The sequence below is a fragment of the Oryzias latipes genome, chromosome 7 (genome assembly GCF_053564925.1).
Source record: "Oryzias latipes strain Hd-rR chromosome 7, Olatipes_Hd-rR_3.1".
NCBI classification, from domain to species: Eukaryota; Metazoa; Chordata; class Actinopteri; order Beloniformes; family Adrianichthyidae; genus Oryzias; species Oryzias latipes.
Genome location: NC_136243.1, coordinates 24,587,294 through 24,606,708, shown reverse-complemented (window position 1 = coordinate 24,606,708; position 19,415 = coordinate 24,587,294). Strand labels below are relative to the sequence as shown.

The window sequence follows — 19,415 nt, the reverse complement described above, 5'->3', positions numbered from 1 at the left end:
TTTTTCAAGCTCACAATGCAAAAATGAAGTACCAATGTCTGCTTTTACTTCTGTGCAAGGAAAGACGTGTAAATAAACTACTAATTACATTATCTATGTGGTGCCCACACTTTTTTTTGTTGTTGAGCCACTTTTGAGACGACAAGTTCCAAAAGATCTACATACGTCTGATTTAATTGTGATATTTATGTACGGTACTTAAATACACTGATTCTAAAGTGGATCAGACAATTATTTTAAATTAAATAGATACATTTACATGAAAATGTAGGATTACAACATGACAAAAAGTTCCTGTCTTTTTTACTTTTAACAGCTTGTTGAATTGTCCCAGTGTGTTCGTTGTTGTCATGTCAACGGCGCAGCAGCACATGGTGTACCGACAATAGAAACGTTCTGTGTGTGTTCTGTTTGAGTTTTTTTTTTTGAGCGATTGTCAGTCGATTAGACACACTAGCTACTACATCCACGGTTTAGGAGTCTGACACTGAACGCTCACACCTTTCTGAAATTTGGAGGAAGAAAAACTAGTAGTTAAATGCTGAAATTTAAATATATATATATATATATTTTTTTTTAGTGTTTTAGTTAATTGGTTTTCATGGCCCGCGATCCACCCACCTACCCCATTCGGGATCAACCAGTTGATCACGATCAACGTATTGGGCACTCCTGATTTAAAGTATTGTTTTGCTAGACCATTTAATGTTTTTTTCTTCGAAATCTGTCCGTTTCTTTTACAAGCTAAAGTCAACAATTAGTTCAAATTCCACTCAAATCCATATAATTTGGGATTCTTGTGACCATCTCATCCATTTAGGTATCTTGTTTGCCTTACACAACACAAGCTAAAGAAAATGCCTTCTTGCAGAGCAACCATGCTTATCATCTCCAGCCAGATCACTGCTAATGGCTCCTCAGATGTTTGAGGAATTTTTCGCCTTGCAGTTGCTCTTATGACACCGAATGTTATCAATTTTACTCAATGACCTCACCCAGGTCAGGCCTAGTTCAATGTACTGTTGCGTTGCGACTTGTGCATACTTTGCGTTTTCCTTTTTATGCCGGATCTCACTTGTCTATTTTTTTTTGTTTTAGATCAGCGCCAACATATTAATCTTCCTGTGTACTAATATGATTGGAATCTGCACCCACTACCCCGCCGAGGTCTCCCAGAGACAAGCTTTCCAGGAGACACGAGGATACATTCAGGCCAGGCTACACCTGCAGAGGGAAAACCAGCAGCAGGTACACAGACTGAACACAGACACCTGCAAGCCTAAGCAAAACAAGGCCTGAAGGCAGCCGTGCCCAAGATCTGCTATGCAACATATGACCAATGCAAAACAGGAGCAAATGGGTGTCTCCTTCTTTTACTCTAATTTGTTGTCTCGGTTTTTGAGGCCAGCAATATGCTATGGAGTGTAAACACGGATCCCGGCTTCTCTCTGTTTGACTAACACATTCCTACATAGATACCTACCAGGCTTAATGACTCACCGAGCATTCTGACTGAAAAGGGACAAAAAGGAATGTGCACTGTCGTCTGCCTGCGTGTCTTTCTTAATTTACATCTGTATTTGACTCTCTTAGGAGCGATTACTGCTGTCAGTGCTGCCAAGGCACGTTGCCATGGAAATGAAGGCTGATATCAATGCCAAGAAAGAAGATATGATGTTTCACAAGATCTACATCCAAAAACACGACAATGTTAGGTAAAACGTAACACCAGTACATGTGTTCACTATAACATTTATTAAAGAAGGCACTGCTATGACTTCCCTGTACAGGCAGTTGTGTTATGTGCAGTGTGACTCCAACAGTAATTCCTCTGACAGCATTAGTTTTCCATATTGTTTTGTAGTTATGCTGTCAGAGCCTTAATGTATTTAACTGTTGCACACCTCCGTTTAACATTTTATCTAACCTTTGTATACTCTGCACTGCTGAAACAAATGCTGAAGCTTTGGCCTAAGGTGTAAAGATAAGTTATAGCTACAGTTGGGCAATTACAGGGCAAAGATAAAAGCTTTAAAGCCTAAAGAAAACATCAAGAAAAGTAGAAAATTATCTAAAATTTATTTAATGACAATCTATCCACATTGACTGTATTTTCTTACAAAATGTCAGGTTTGGTTAAACATAAAAGTTTACAGAAACAATTTTATGTTGATGGCAGTGTGCAGATGAGCCAAACTGTCCAATCACAAGCCGCCTAAAATGCCCTCTGAAAACATTATCAAGCACATTGTCAATTCCTCCTCAGCCTAAAGTTTGTCTAATTGCTTATTTTGTGGCGCCATCTGTCAAATCCCACTGGAAATTGAGTTTTGTTGTTTCTTTTATTAATACTTGGAGTAAGAACCATGATTGACATTAGCTTTGATAATAAGAGGGAAAGCTAAACAGATGTGTGGGTTTGAATGTTTTGCACACTTGGCAGACCAAACTTGTCATGGGTGGGAGATATTAGGCCCATTTGACTTGTCCTCTGTTGTACTTGGTGGTGTAGTTCTCAGACTCTTTCTAAGTATTCAGTGGTCTCTGTGATCCTTCCCCTCTCCACAGCATTCTGTTTGCAGACATCGAGGGATTCACCAGCCTGGCATCTCAGTGCACGGCTCAGGAGTTGGTCATGACGCTGAATGAACTGTTTGCCCGCTTTGACAAGTTGGCCTCGGTGAGACTCCCGTGAAACTATTGCCTCTCTAGCCTGTTATGATGAATCTGTTGCTTTTTGTGTTTGTGTGTAGGTTGTATTCTGAAACACCTGTTTACAGAATGATTAAAAATGATGCATCTTTTCTCAAAGATCCACTCTCATCATCTTTGGATTTATTTAAAAAGTTTTACCAATTTTTTTTTTTAAATAATGATTATGCTGTTTTTAACCATAATTAAAAAGAAGAAAAAACCTGTGTCGTTTTCTAGGACATAGGACTGTAGCAACTCTACCCCCTCCCCCTTCATATCACCCATAACAGAGGGCTCTGTTTACACACTCTCCTGCTAGCTTACAGCCCCTCACACCCCCAACCTAACATTACGGGTGCAACAAAACTTGCGAGCAATATTGGAGCTATTCAGCTGTACAGTTTTGCACCAGACGAGGAGAACAAAGATGCACATGGTGTTAGACGTCTACAAGTGGATGCATCAGAATGGAGCAGAGCAGGGAGCCTGTGGCCCGCCTGGTGTACTTTCTACGTAACAAATGCCAATAGCATTTTATCATCTAATTCACAGCAATTTGAAAAAGAAATACTCAGAATTGCAATTTTAATCACAATTTTCTTAATATATATCCTCCATCATGAAAAAATGCCACAAGAACATGTTAAAAAGACCAAAAACACGATTTCCAACGGAGTGGGTCTCTAACACAACAAAGCGCTCGAAAACTAGAGGTCTAATAATTTCTGTGCGTTTGTGTGTCTTTGTCGTACAGGAGAACCACTGCCTGCGAATCAAAATCCTCGGGGACTGTTACTACTGTGTTTCAGGGCTGCCTGAACCTCGGGCTGACCACGCCCACTGCTGTGTAGAAATGGGAGTGGACATGATTGAAGCCATCTCGTGAGTGAATTTAAGAGTACCCTAAATAATCGGTCACTGTCTTTCAGAAGGTTAAATAAAATTATTTTGTGTGGTGTCCTCTTTTGTGTGACAGACTTTTCTAAGGCAAAACCGTGAAGGTGAACGTATAGAATTTTTCCAGACTGCATGTGTATTTTTATCTTTGGATTTTTATGTGCATCTCCAGGCTGGTGAGAGAAGTGACAGGTGTTAATGTGAACATGCGGGTGGGCATTCACAGCGGGCGTGTTCACTGTGGGGTGCTGGGCCTGCGCAAGTGGCAGTTTGACGTGTGGTCTAACGACGTGACGCTTGCCAATCAAATGGAGGCGGGAGGGAAAGCGGGGTAAGCCTTTCCTTTTCTGCCCAGTACCCCTGTCAAGAAAAGTGTCACAGACTACAAAAGATGTCTAAAACTTTTGTGTTTGTTAAGACGGATCCACATCACCAAAGCCACACTGCAGTATCTGAACGGGGACTACGAGGTGGAGCCAGGGTTTGGAGGAGAGAGGAATGCTTACTTGAAAGAGAACAACATTGAAACCTTCTTGGTGCTTGGCTGCAGCCAGAAAAGGGTTAGTGCAAAACACACACAGGAGTTATCTGCTCAACAACTTCAGAGTATCAAACAAGTGCCGTATTTCACACAAACAGTATAATGGCTTGTCACCTGGCTCACACGGCGTTATTTTAATTTTTTTCACCACCAGAAAGAGGAGAAAGCCATGATGGCGAAGATGCAGAGAGTACGTGCAAACTCTGCAGATGGGCTGATGCCGCGTTGGGTGCCAAACACATCATTCACCAGAAGCAAGGAATCCAAACTTTACAACAGAATAGTGAGACACACTAAACCATTTTTCTTTTTAGTGTAAATGAGTGTCTGCTTTCTGTTAGATCAGTATTGTTTTGTTTTTATTTAAACATTTAAAGTCCTCCTCCTTGTGGCCTGCTGATTGTAGATTTTATGGAACAACTACAAGCTTCTTCAAACAGCATGTTTTTGTCTGCTCCTGATTAACAACAATTTGCTCAGAAATGCAATTTTAATATTAATTTTCTTGATACGTGTCCTCCATAATGAGAAATATGCCCTAAGTACATGTTAAAAACACAAAAAACATGATTTTAATTTAAGAGAATTTTCAATCATAAAGAAGGGATAATAATTTGAAACCTCAATTTTATTTTTGATATTTGCATATTGTTGCTTTTTAAGCAAATTTCTAAATGTTTAATAGTAACCATCAAGTGTAAAGTTCTGAGCTGTTAAAAGAGGACACCACAGTTCCTTAGTAGCTGCTTTGCCTGCATTGACTTTGATGGTTTTAGCTAGAATAAGGATGACGTGCTGAGCTGAGTCTACAGATTATGAGCTCAAAATGGCACAACTGCAGTGCAAACTTTCATTCTACAATGAAGTGAAATGAAGGCATGCAGACAGTTTTAGCTGTCTGCCTGATCTGAGGCTTTGCTGTCTTTTTAAAACTGTTTTTGCATTTTTTAAACACTCCTGACAGTTGTTGAATTCTTGTAGAAAATCATAGAATATATAGGAACACAACCATGATGATTTGTAGAATTGGTTCAGTTTAACAAATAGTTTAACAAATTAATTGCTTATTTGACAGTAAATTAATGTTAGTGGCGCATTTGGATGGAAACTTTTGATTTAAAATAAGTCTGACATAAACTGTTTTAATCGGAATTCTTTTCACCAGAAACAGTTCTCTGTTTCAAATGGAAGGACATTGTGAGAGAACAGCTGTCAGCAAGTATTTTAGGCTCTTCTCTTATCTGGTTCCATTACAAAAATCTGAACAAGCGAATCATGTGATATCCTGATTAGCAAATGCCTCAAATATAAGTGAGCATTGTGAGCTTCCCTGCTTGTTTATGCTGGAATGTATGTGTATGCCAACACGCTGACATGTCCACAGAGTTTAGGTAGAATCCCAAATTAATGCTGGAATAGACTACCACGGTCTTATCTTGCACACATGTTTGAGAAATATCTTTGACTGGAATTTGAACCATTTCCAACCAAGAATGGGAATATAAATAGTACTTATTTCTGGAAATCTGTGTTGTTGTTTTGAATGGATGATGTTCAAGAACTTTACTAATACAGGAGATGAGACAATCCCTTAAACAAATCCTCCTGTAAAATGAACTTGCAACAGATCTAACCCTCCTGTCTTAAATCTGAGTACGGCCATGATTTCTATGATAAATGATGTGGGGATCTTCAGTTCTGGCTGAGTGTTTCCCTCTTCTCTGTCATCCAGGGGAGAGCAGAGATTTTGAGTTAGAGTGTGGATATGACCTATTTAATGTTTTAAAAGGAATTTGAAATGAATTATTAGGAGTTCTTGGATTTTTGGAACAACATATTATTCTTTTTGAGCAATATAAATGCTACATTTTACAAATGTTCAAAGGTTTTTTATTACTTTATTTGTAGATCTTTTCGTTTGGTTTTAAGCTTTAATCCTGGTTTTAACAGGCATTGTCTATTTGGGAAAGCCACTTAAATCTTCATTTTCCTCAGCTGTCAGAAGCCATTTTATCAGCCTTAGCCTGGAAAAATGATTCCACAAAACTCTTTTTTGAATTAAAATATACCTAATATTTTTATTTTAGAAGTTTAGGTGAGGCAAACATTATATTTGAAAATCATGGTTTAAAGAAAATACCTTCCCTAAGGTTCAACCTTTCATCTGAACATGTAGGTTTAAAGACCAAGTAGCTCCGCAAATCCAATACATGAAATGTAACATCCTTTCACTTTGACAGGGAAGGATTACAGTCCATCTGCACAAAGCAGCTAGACTAGCTGCTCCCCTGCTCCGTTTTAGGGTAATTTTAGACAGCGCTCTTCAAATGTGAACTTTTGAGCTACAATGTGACATAAAAGGAAAGGATGTGCAGCACTGGCCTGGAAGAGACAATAGAAATGTGAGATAAGGTATTGATTTGTTCCATCAAACACAGCAGTAGTGAAAAGGCTTCCAGGGATAGTTAGTTTGTTATTTACACCCCCAGAAGAGGCTGCAGATATTTTCTGGCCCTTGAGTTTCTTCTCCCTCTCCCCTTTTCTTTTTGTAAAGTCTCATTTCCTTTTCTTTCCTACTCTCCTCCCATCTTTTTTCCTCCCTTGTCCTCTCCCTCTCATAGGGTTTGAGCCCCAGGGGCAAAGAGGGTGTAATTTGAAGCCTCCAAGCATTAATTAAAACATCAGTCTGGCTCACAGGGATTAACTGTTCAGATGTCTGAGTCTGTCTAAAATAATGTATCAGTTTTCTACGCCTGTGTTTTTTTATTTCTTCTTCTAATAAACGTGCTCTAATGTTTTTGCCTTTCCTCAGGGGCTTGTTGCGGCATCCAGCAAAGAAAAGTGAGTATTTTGACCTTAGTTATTGTTGTTAGGGCAGCTTTTGTTATGAGAAGCTGACTGGCAGACTGGATCTGTAGCACTTTGTCTTCAGAGCCCACTGTTAGTTTTATTCAGTTAAATCCAGTGCGGCACTAATCCTACATTAGCTCTGAGCCTTGCTGCCTGTCATAACACAGGCAAAATCTCTCCCATAAACATTCACACAGATATGAGCTCTCAGCATGCAGTTATTTTCTGTTTCCTGTGCCTCACAGTCGATGCACTCAGGAAGTCTTGAACCCTGAAGAAGAGGTGGATGAGTTTCTTGGACGGGCCATCGATGCGCGCAGCATTGACCAGCTGAGGAGAGATCACGTCAAAAAGTTCCTGCTCACTTTTCAGAAAGCTGACCTGGAGAAGAAGGTTGACTTCACAATGAAACGTGCTGACTTGACAAATTTTCTCCTGAGCTGAATCCATTTCTTTCATTTTAGTTCTCCAAAAAGATGGACAACCGATTTGGAGGATATGTGGCATGCACACTTCTTGTGTTCTGTTTCATCTGTTTTATTCAGATGATTATATTTCCAAAGTAAGTGGGCTTTCTGACAAATTGCATCTTCCTAGGTACTAAATTATCCATAGAAAATGAGCTGTGTCTTATGAGCTTGACTTCTTCTTTTCCACAGAACAGCACTTATGCTTGGCCTTTACATCAGCATCTTCATCATTCTCTCAAACATCCTCTTCCTCTGTGCCATCTATTCCTGCATCAAAGTAGGATTCTTGCAGATTTCTTGAGATAACAGTAATTGTTAAATACATATGTCTTCAATCAGCATCATTCACAAAGTCTTTCTTCTCTGATCTCTACTTTGCTGCCTGTATGAAAGCTCTTCCCAGCTGCCTTGCAAACACTTACCGGAAAAATAATCCATTCTCGAGCAAACAGGACATTGGTGGGGGTCTTCACCATCCTCCTCCTCTTTGTTTCGTCTTTTGCTAATATGGTAGGCATTGGAATTCATGTAGTTTTTCAATCACCAAACAGTTGTGTGTAGACATGTTGAAACACAATGACCAACAACAAAAAATAAGAAGGTGGGCGTTGGACGTGCCTGGTTTCTTTGTTTGTCCATATTACATCGTGCATTTTCTGAAAGATGTCTCTTTTAATGTGAAAAAAAAAGGAATTCTGCACAATTTGTGCTTTTAAATTGGATAAGTCGACATATTTAAAGATATGATTATGGAATCCTGTAAATCACGTGTCAAACTCAAGGCCCGCGGGCCAAATGTGGCCCTCCATGTCATTTTATGTGGCCCGCGAGAGCATAAAAGTTTTTAATTTCTTAAAATAAAAAATAAAAATTGGTGTGCATTTATTCACATCTAGGGGCAATTGGACTTGAAATATCGGATTGGGCAACTATACATTAGGACTTAAACATTGTCCATATAACCTAACCTGACAGAATCAAATTTAAAAGGATTTATGCTAGAATAACAAGCAAACATATGTTTTCTATACAACTTTAATTGTAACTTTAAAAAGTTGTAATAAATAAATAAATGAGTTATTTAAAATTAAGGAGTAGTTACGTTTATTTTTCATTACATTTAGTTTCATGTATACGTTATATCTGGCCCTTTGAGGACAGCCACTATGCTGATGTGGCCCTCAGTGAAAATGAGTTAGACACCCTTTCTGTAAATCATCAAATATACTTTTATCAACATCAAATTTATAAATGCACTCGGACTGTAGAAGATAGAGACCATAATCCCCAGTTGCTATATAGACATAAGCAAATTTGTGAAAATTTCACACATTTTTATCTTTTTACCTCATGTTTATCATTTCCAAAATGTGGTCTTAAGTTTTGTTTAAAATAAGACGTTTTATCGGTTTGCTGGTCTGCAGCAGTCTGGTGTCCATTAACAGCAAAAAGAAGGGGGAGTTATAAGCAGGACGATTAGAGAAGCATTTGTTGCTGCTCATTAACCTGGAGCGGCTCATAAAACCGTTTCCAAACAACCAGAAGGTCAGTTTTCTACTACACTGACAGGGATTATTCACAAGTGGAAGAAATTCAAGACAGCTGCCAATCTTTATGGATTGAACATCCCAGCAAATTTACCCCAAGGTCAAAATGCACAATCTGTGACCCTAGAGGCCCCGCTGAGTATGTTTAAAGGTTAAAGTCTTGAGTAGTTATCATTTGTTTGGAAGGATTTTAAGTTTAAATCCTTAATTTTTTATTGGCCCTCATCACCAACCCAATGTTTTACAAAAAACAAAGACAGCATTTCAGCATTCCACGTCAAGCATGGCAGTGGAGTGGTCATGATTTAGGCTTGTGGCAGAATCACATGGCTTGGGAATATTGCAGTTATTCCAATACCATAAACACCTTTGTATACCCAAATATTTTGAATAGATAATTGAATAGACTGAGAAAGTCAGACATAAGAGACTATTCAAAGTTTCTGCAAACAATGACCTAATACTCAGATTTCCCAATAACTTCACTAAAACCAACATTTAAACATTGTATTATGATTTTCATACAAAGATTTTTAATTTACTCCTGTACATGAAAATATAAGTAAACATATAAGGACATTTGAAAAAGAATGAGATTTTTTTCAAGAAATAGAATAGTCTTTATATGCATTTTATTTTCCAATTCTTTTAGAAAACAAACCAAAATACAAGTAGAGGGGTTTAAAGAAAAAGAATATGACATTAGTTAAACAAATAAATTAATCGATCACAATCAAACTTAATTAATGGCCTGAGCTTGCTGCTTGATTTGAATAAAGCACAACCAATTGGAATGCATTCTAAGTATATGATTGACATGTTTCCAAAATGATGTAAATATCCTTGGCTATCATCAAAAGCTTTCAGCTAGAGATAAACCTATGGCCTCATGCTTGTACACATAAAGGTTAATGATAAACCTTTTTTTTTTTGTTAGCTTGTTGGTCATTTTAAACCTGACAGGCTTATATTGGAGAAGTTCCACATGTCAGGGGTCCTCCATAGCTTATTACGCGTAAAAAAAAAGAAGAAGAAACCCCCAAATTTATGTTTATACAGTTTCAATTTTGCTTAAGGCACTTGGTTTATATGGATCATGAAAAGCTTGCACTTCTCCATTTGTAAAAAGATAATTTTTGTACAGCATATTTAAAACTTACCTGTATTTTTAGGATGTATAGTTTTTTTAATCATTAGATAAAATTTTGTTAGCCATAAACTTTGTCTTTATAAAATAGCAACTGTGCGCATGCAGCTTAAAACAACAGACTGTTTTTTGTCTTTTCTTCATAGTTTGCTTGCAGCAGAGAAAAACTGCAGGAGTGTGTCGCTGAAGAGCTGAACACATCAGTGAATCTCTGCGTGCTTCACAACTTGACCAAGGCAGCAGAGGACGGTTTGACTCTGTGTTTACGTCAAACCTTGCCCTGCCATTTCCCTGAGGTTAGGCTTATAACATTTAAGTTTGCAGGTGTATGAGCAGGTCTTTGCTCACGGAGTTGAATTCACGTTTAATTTAAAGTACACTGCATCAAAAACCATGTTGGGATAGCCACATTAAGCCTTGCTCTTCCTCCCCTTTTGTTCTCTCTCTTTTTTGCTGCAGTATTTCAGCTACAGCGTACTGCTGACCCTCCTGGCCTGCTCTGTGTTCCTCCACATCAGTAGCATAGGGAAGCTGGCTCTGATGCTGTTCATCCAGATCACTTTCCTTCTACTGGTGGAGTGGCCTCAGGTTGTTTTGTTTGACAATGCAGACTTGCTGCTGGTAGCTAACACACTGTGAGTCCCTTCACATAAATACCCAGTTTCATGCAACCAACTCCCCTCAGTACTTGTGATCTTCAGTTTGAATATTCCAGCTTATGTTCTGTGTTTCAGATTGGAATTGACCTATTTTGTTTTACAATTATGTTTAGTATTATAGACGACCTATTTTCTCCAATTAAACTCTATTTTTTTTTAACTTTCTCATTCTTTTTCCTTAGGCAATTATCACCTGTCAATGACTCCTTACAAGAGTAAGTTCTGTGTTTTGTTCTTGCCTACATGAGAGGCTAAGCTTCTTTGTTGGGATGACCTTTTTATATCTTTATTGCAGAATTGGTTTCAATGAAACTCGACAAGAGTGGTGAGAACTTTTATTCGTCACATGTTTTTTTGGCTCAGTTAACTCCAAAGGCTCATTTCATTCTCTTTTTTTTTTCTTCAGCCTGGATAGTGTGACTCAGGTACCCCTAAAGGTCATGACCCCTGTAGTCCTGATGGTTTTTGTGCTGGCTCTCTACTTGCATGGCCAGCAGGTGGAGTCCACCGCCCGTCTTGACTTCCTCTGGAAGCTGCAGGTAATTAAAAACACAGTATAATCTAACAGAAGTTATCTTTCACTGGAGGCTTTTGTTTTAGCGTGACATAGAGAGCATTATGGCAAACAAGCCTCGATTCTAGAGTGCCTGTGAGTCACTTAGTCAGTCTGAACAACATGAACCCTGAAACTGAAGAAGCAAAGTAGAATTTTACCATCTTATATTTTACCAATTGTCCTTTCTGCAACTTGTCAGAATGTTTTCAGCATTAGTTTTTAGCACGACTTTATGCTTCTTCATCCCACCAAAGGCAACGGAAGAAAAAGAGGAGATGGAGGAGCTGCAGGCATACAACCGCCGCCTTCTCCACAATATCCTGCCTAAGGATGTGGCGGCTCATTTTCTTGCCCGGGAACGCCGGAATGATGAGTTATATTACCAATCCTGCGAGTGTGTCGCTGTCATGTTTGCATCCATCAGCAACTTCTCAGAGTTTTACGTGGAGCTTGAGGCCAACAACGAGGGGGTGGAGTGTCTGAGGCTGCTTAATGAGATCATTGCTGATTTTGATGAGGTAAAATCTGGAGTCATTAATACAACTCAAATGTAGGAAATGTTTCACGACAGGAAATGTAATCTTGTGTTTCATGTAATAAATAATTATGTATGCTTTTTTTTAATTTAATTATACTTTGATTACATGTGACTAATATTTGAAATGCACTTTTCGTGATATATGCTTCTTTCCATGGTTGTTGACTCTAGATCATCAGTGAAGAGAGGTTTCTTCAGCTGGAGAAAATCAAAACCATTGGCTCTACCTACATGGCAGCCTCTGGCCTCAATGACTCCTCCTATGACAAAGAGGGCCGCTCGCACATCCTGGCTTTGGCAGACTATGCCATGAGACTTAGAGAGCAGATGAAATACATCAACGAGCATTCCTTCAACAACTTCCAGATGAAGATTGGTAAGCCTGGAAGAGAGGGGAAATAGTTCCCTGAAACATAACTCTTTTTTGATAGACTTTGCCTGATCCTTCAAAATAGAGCTTTAGTTATGATGAGACTAATCGTTAATACCTAATTTTCTTTAAATATAATTAATCTGAATCTTCATTGTCCTTCTATGTGTTCTTAGGGTTGAATATGGGGCCTGTTGTAGCAGGGGTGATTGGAGCCAGAAAGCCACAGTATGACATTTGGGGGAACACGGTGAATGTGGCCAGCAGGATGGACAGCACAGGAGTTCCAGACCACATTCAGGTGTGTATATATAATTATCACATTAAACAACTGATAGGGCATTACATTTAAAAGAGTTTGCCAAGTCAGTACAACTTTTTTATTTGTCAACAGTACTTATTATTAGACTATTAACGGAATAAGTAAGAAGGCCCTGGTTAAAATCCTGGCTGCATTCTTTCTCTGTGGAGTTTGCATGTTACTTGGGTTTTTTTCTGGGCAACCCCAGCTTCTTCCCACAGGCCAAAAGCATGATCTTTAGGTTGTTTGGCAATACAAATTTTTCACTGAGTTGTGATTGTGGATTTCTGTGCTATCCTATGATCGACTGGCATACTGTCCATAGTGTACCTCACCTTCACCCACAGTAGCTGGACAGGCTCCAGCATTCCTATGACCCTGCATGAGACTCCTCCAGTTTGGAAAAGGAATACATTACCAAAACAAGGATAAATCGTCAAGTATAAGTACTAACACCAAATTATTCTTCAGAATAATTATTTTATTTATTTATTTATTTTTTACTGAACATTGATTTCTTAGACAACAAACCAACAGCAGTTTCCTTTGTCTAAAATCTGCCAGCACAAAGGTTCCAAAAGCTCTTTTTGGGTGGACAGGAAGCCTTATTTGAATATCTTGCAAAGATCACATGACTATGAAAGCACAAGCATCTTCTGTGGTGATACATTACTCCATATCCCCCGGGGAAGCAAAACTGCAAACAAACATCACAGCAGATGCTGTCAATTATCCTGATAGGAGTACAGCAGATAAAGTCAAAGTTAAATTGAAAGATTAGAAATGCCTATGCCTCCATCTGCAGTACAGTATGTGTCACTACAACTTAATTTAACTTGAATTTGAACGTTTTTTTTATTGTCTAATAACCTGTAAACGATCAATTTTTATACCGTGGTCCGGATGAAGACTCGATGCTTATTGGCTGTCGAATGTCCATTAAAAAGTGATAATAGACACTTAAGAAAGAATTTAAAGGCTGAATGTTCTATTTTATTTAAATGGGGCAACAGAAACTTGGAACAAAGGTGGACATACATTATTCCGCAGTTTACCACAACAGCAAGACAGTAGAAAAGATTTCTGTCCTACAAATGGCACTATGATGGAAATGCCAGGATCTCTATCAAAAATTACAAATAACGACAATGTTACCTTTAATTTTAAATAGTTCGTCGTCTGTCTTTCTGTCTTGCTTACCTTACTGCTTAATAAGGGTTTATAAATAATTTTTATTATTACTTAACAAAAGAAATTATCTGTTGATACCCATCTGACATTCTGAATGTTTATCCATTTCTTCTTATAGGTGACTACAGACTTGTACCACATGCTGGTCAACAATGGATACCAGCTGGACTGTCGAGGAGTCATCAAAGTGAAGGGGAAGGGGGAGATGACCACTTACTTCCTCACCAGTGGTCCTGCAGGCAGTTAACAACAGACCAGCCAATCGCTGGGTGACTTCCACTGCGTTATTTCAGCAGACAAACTGAGAGTTCAGCTTGGCAGCGAGATCTGAGGCATTTTGCTGACACATGGGGACAAAACTTGGCCAACAGAGACAAGCCAGTATTTTGCCACAAACTGACTGTAATTCGCACATGTTTGGTGTGGTTTATGTTTTAAAGCTTTTTCCCAAGCTGCCAGAAAGAGGATTAAACCCAGTTGCCTTAGGATGGAGCTAAAATGGCTTTTGTTTCTGAGCAATACTAGTTTGTCTTGATCTGTATTTCATTTGAAGTCGTTATTTATTTTTATGAAAACAAAGTCTTTCTTAAAAGGAAATATGCAAAGAGCACATGAAGGAGAATAACCAAAGAACAACTGTTTGTTATGAAACACATATTTATGATTCCGTTAAAGTACAAATGACCTTCTTGTGCTATTCCTCTTTTGAGAAAACAGGCCACGGCAACTTCTCTGTCAATGACAGAGACAAATTCCTTATTTTGTGAAATTAATAATGAAGGAGAACACAAATATGCAGCATAAACAAAGCACAATAACCTTGACTTGGACTTCTCTGTTTCTTATCAGGTTTGTCACTTCTAGCTTGTGAATCATGCAGTTTGTGGTCCATTCAAACGAATGACTGAACTCTTGTTCTCTGCAATGTGCTTTAATTCAAGCCAAAAACGTAAAGTAAGAAATGAAGGACTTGTGCTAATACCACGGATATGAAGTTAAACTGCTACGAAACCTTTGAAACAAGTGTGTGTGAGCTCTGTGTGTGATGACGTGTGGACGTGAGCACATGAAGCTGAATGCTGTTTTGGTTAAGGGGAAAACTAACTTTTCACTGTGAGGTTTTTATGATACTGTATGAAAGTCTTTTCCTTGCAAAAGTGGTTACAGTGAGGCATGTTTTATACCATCCTTTAGAGTTATGTTTTTAATTCTTCTTTTGTGTATACATGATTATTTGAGGAACAATGCTACTACTTTGCCTTTTACTGAATTCTGATTTTGACTGATTTCATTCCAAGTGAAATGAGCAATCTTTTTTTTCTCTTTATTATATTACAACACGTGAAAGTAAACTGATTCTTTACAGTTTAAGGCTTAAGTATATAAGAAGTCCTTTTTTTATTTGTAATGTATTGATGATGTTAAACACTGCAATTGTCCACATGTCAAGAAGCAATAATCAACTTTACACTTTTGAATCTTAATTTATTCAATTTGAAAGCTTGTAACCCCCCCCCCCCCCCCCATTTTAGCTGCTTGAAAATATTGTTGGTTGAATGTATGCAATAATGAGAATTTCTGTCATCAGTAAGAGAACAGGGAGATTGTAATGTATTTTATAAAATAATAAGCTGAATTGTTGTTTTGTGGTTGGACTTACCAGCCAAAGGAATATTATTCCCAATGTAAGTATTTTAAGATTTCCGTCCATGTGGACAGCTGTTTTTGAAGGCCTCTTAAAAGATTAGATTTGTCTTTTTTTTAATTCCCTTATAGTCCTTACAGGAGCAGTAAACACTGCTGCATACAGTAGTCCTTTAAAGATAGGTAAGAGAGAAGCAAGTGCAGAGGCTAGTCTGCCCAAACAAAAATCTCCACTTATTCAGAATTAATAAAAGCCTGCTTTTTTTGCATTGCTGTGCTCATTTAGATTTCTGCCTCTTCATATATACTTTTGTTAAGGCAAATTTCTAATCCGCCAATCACATGGCAGCTACTCTATGCATTTCGTCATGTCGATGTGGTCAAGATGATCTGCTGCAGTTCAAATTGAATCAGATGGGGATAAAAGGTGAATTTAGACTTTGAACGCGGAAAGTCTGTTGGTGACAGACGGGCTGGTCTAAGTATTTCAGAAACTGCTGATCTACTGGGAACTTCACGCACAACCATCTCTAGGTAGAATGATCCGAAAATGAAAATACTCAGTGAGCGCCAGTTCTGTGGGTGTAAATGCCTTGTTGATGCTAGAGGTCAGAGGAGAATGGTCAGACTGGTTCCAGCTGATAGAAAGACAATATTAACTCAAATAACCATTTGTTACAACTGAGGTCTGCAGAAGACTATCTCTGAGCCCCCAACATGTCAAACCTGGAAGTAGATGGGCTACAACAGCGGAAGAATTCACCGGGTGCCTCTCCTGTTGGCTAAGAACACAATTCACACAGATTTTTTACCAAAATTGGACTAAAGAAGATTAGGAAAATGTTGCCTGGTCTAAAGAGTCTCCATTTCTGCTGTAACATTCGGATGATAAAGGGAGAATGTAGTGTCAACAACATAAAGGTATGGATCCATCCTGCCTTGGATCAACGGTTCAGGCCTTGGCACACTAGTACCAATTGAGCATGGTTCCAACGCTACAGCTTACCTGAGTATTGTTAGTGTTTTATATATTTATTAAGTTTTCAGTTTTAAAACATAATACAAACAAATTAAAAACCCAGTCCCCAGTCACCAATATCCATTTAGTAAAGAAAATATAAAGGAATAAAATGTTACAAGTGATAAGCAAAGAGAAACATGAATATATAAAATCAGTCACAGTATAGGTGAAATAGCATATAAAATAAAAAAACAATAAGTAAGAGCAAATATATCAATACACGTAAAGTAACGATAGAAAAAGGGGCCTCATTCTGTCACACTTGTAGATGGTAGACTAAAAAAGTTGAGAAATGGTCTCCATACCTTATAAAATTTATGTTCTCTCACAGTAAATCTTATTTTTTCAAGTTTAAGATGGTAAAGCACATCTCGAATCCAATGTGATAAAGTGGGTGGGGCAGCATCCTTCCACTTAAGAAGCATCGAGCTAGAAAAGTTGAAAAGGTAATGATCCTCTGACCACCTGCAAGCAATGTCGGAGCCCCACTGTTTATTCCAAACAAAAATACAAGTGGGTTTAAAGTTAATTTAACTCCCAAGATGCAGCTAAGTGCCTCACAGATATTTCTCCAAAAGCACTGTATCTTAGGGCAGTACCAAAAAGTGTGGATTAATGTGGCCTCTGATGATTTGCATCTGTTACACAGTGGATCAATTTGTGGATACATCTCAGCTAATCTTGCTTTACGGAGGTGAGCACGATCCACAATCTTAAACTGTAGTAGACAGTGTTTTGCACACATTGAAGATAAGTTAATGTTCCTCACAATATTTCCCAGTCTGTTTTACTAATGGTTTCAGTAAGGTCCTGCTCCCAAGATGTTTTAAGGGATTGCATCGAGGGAGACTCCACGGCTGAGATCATGCTAAACAATTTAGACAGCGATTTCCTCCGAGTGGGATTGAAGATCAAAATATTATCCAGAGTTTTTTGAGAAGGTTTGATAGGGAACCCTGTGATGGAGATACCTGACCATGCTCATCCATTTATGACCACAGTGTGGCCCCCACAGTCACCAGACTCAACCCAATAGAGGACCTTTGGTATGTGGAAGAAAGAGAGATTGGCATCATGGATGTACAGACGACAAATCTGCACTAACTGTGTGATGCTATATATGGGTATATATATATATATATATATATATATATATATATAGAGAGAGAGAGAGAGAGAGAGAGAGAGAGAGAGAGAGAGAGAGAGAGAGAGAGAGAGAGAGAGAGAGAGAGAGAGAGAGAGAAATATCTATAAATATATCTATCTATCTATCTATCTATCTATCTATCTATCTATCTATCTATCTATCTCATATTCTTTGTATGACTGAATAGCATGTTTAATGGTGATGTATTTGTTCATTTTCATTTAGCTCTCATGTCAATCAGCAGCCTGCAATCAAGACTGCACTGTATGACAGTAACCTGAGAGACATGTCCTTCTCCTTTTTAGAAAAACACGATCTACGGTTTCAAGACAGCCACACAGCAGGCAGTATTTAATTGCTTAAACATAAATAATACATTTTTGTTGAAGTTATTGCAGTGTTAATTTACAGAGCTCCCTACTGAGCATTAATTAAGTGACAAACATTCCTTCTAATCCCTGTTGAAAAAGCACTAATGTTACTATAATTGATACATGATCCAAGAACATGTGTTGCATTCAACTGCATAATATTCACAGGTGTTTCAAATGTTCTCACACTTTGTTGTGTGTAAGCAGATATGTGCTTCATCCTTTGATGGTATTCCAGTGTGGAACAAAGTACCTCTAAATCTGGTCTTAGTATTAAAGAACAATATAACTATGATATAAAAATAACCAAACTTTTATAGAACATATATTGTTTACATTTACAAAACAAAAAGGCTTCATTGCAAGGATTTTATCCTGTGTTCATAATGCCATCCTCTCCTCAGGCAGTATCAGCTTTCTTTGCAGTATTGTGAGTTGAAAGAGGACATTTAAAAAAAAAACCTGAACTGATCTAAACAATAAAGGGATCTAATGGCTTTCGATAAGCTTTAGGTGTTTTTTAGGTATACCACACATCTCCTGAGAGAGATCAGTCTTACAAAGTCTAGACAAAGTTGAAGGTTCACACCCATATCCTTTAAAAATGAAAATACAATAACAACTATCTTTAGTGATTATTGGAATATAATGCAAACATGAATAGATGAGGGAAACTGAATATCTAGATAATCTTCAAATAAAAATAATATATTCTAATTGTCCAGCTTAACCAAATCTCAGCACAACAAAAGGTAAGTTTAATAATGTTGTACGGTATTTTCAGCTGTCACAGAAATATGAAGTCATTGTTATGGCTGCCCTGGAACACAAAGTTCCCTAGTCCTGTGGTGAAACACAACCATCCATACAAACGCATGCACAAGAGGTATGTGAAGGAGTAAATAATCAGGTCTGTATTTAAATAATAGTCAAATTACTTGATAGATAATACGAAAAGAAAAAAAATGTCTTTAAGGGAAAAGTCCTGAGAGAGAAAAGGACAAAGTTAGGGAGAAGTACCATTTTGCACCCAAAAAACGTCTGTAAAAACTCAAGTAAAAACCCTGTTTTTTTCCCATATATTTTACTATTAGCCTTTTATTATGAGTTTAATAGCAGGTAATAGAAAGCATAGTAAAATGCTTCTATTACTAAATTCACATGTTTAATGAATGCTTATAAAAAAACAAATATATTTTTAGAGTCTATTAATAATAATGGGTTAAATAAATATACAATATTTTAAGAAAATTTTAAACTGTTGGTTTTAGGCATTTTTTTCTTAAAGTTATAAAGTTTACACAAAAAAAATCACGAGTGTTGTACAGCGGTGCAAATATTTGGCAAAATGTAATTTTAAAATGAACGCATCCTCGCCCTCGCGCGCCAAACGCTCGCGGAAGCTTCTGCGTGAGTAACGACCAGCAGGGGACTCACTTTCACTAATTATTTGGAAAAATTGGCACCTGTT

General features: G+C 37.8%; 1 protein-coding gene across 2 annotated transcripts in view; it reads left to right on the top strand.

Annotated features, from left to right (window-relative positions):
* The window catches only part of LOC101169035 (adenylate cyclase type 6), a 33,266-nt gene extending 17,592 nt beyond the window's left edge, over positions 1-15,674 (top strand). For both annotated transcript variants that reach the window (XM_023956577.2, XM_078950660.1), the window contains exons 4-24: positions 1,099-1,248; positions 1,594-1,715; positions 2,569-2,680; positions 3,449-3,576; positions 3,764-3,922; positions 4,010-4,151; positions 4,287-4,415; positions 6,945-6,973; positions 7,228-7,375; positions 7,447-7,544; positions 7,642-7,729; positions 7,846-7,962; positions 10,293-10,442; positions 10,606-10,781; positions 10,988-11,020; positions 11,101-11,130; positions 11,212-11,344; positions 11,616-11,879; positions 12,071-12,275; positions 12,446-12,570; positions 13,880-15,674. In XM_023956577.2, the coding sequence (XP_023812345.1) occupies positions 1,099-1,248; positions 1,594-1,715; positions 2,569-2,680; positions 3,449-3,576; positions 3,764-3,922; positions 4,010-4,151; positions 4,287-4,415; positions 6,945-6,973; positions 7,228-7,375; positions 7,447-7,544; positions 7,642-7,729; positions 7,846-7,962; positions 10,293-10,442; positions 10,606-10,781; positions 10,988-11,020; positions 11,101-11,130; positions 11,212-11,344; positions 11,616-11,879; positions 12,071-12,275; positions 12,446-12,570; positions 13,880-14,008 (2,667 nt within the window). In that variant the 3' untranslated portion in view covers positions 14,009-15,674. The remainder of the gene's footprint in view (positions 1-1,098; positions 1,249-1,593; positions 1,716-2,568; positions 2,681-3,448; positions 3,577-3,763; positions 3,923-4,009; positions 4,152-4,286; positions 4,416-6,944; positions 6,974-7,227; positions 7,376-7,446; positions 7,545-7,641; positions 7,730-7,845; positions 7,963-10,292; positions 10,443-10,605; positions 10,782-10,987; positions 11,021-11,100; positions 11,131-11,211; positions 11,345-11,615; positions 11,880-12,070; positions 12,276-12,445; positions 12,571-13,879) is intronic.
* Positions 15,675-19,415: the final 3,741 nt, after the last annotated feature.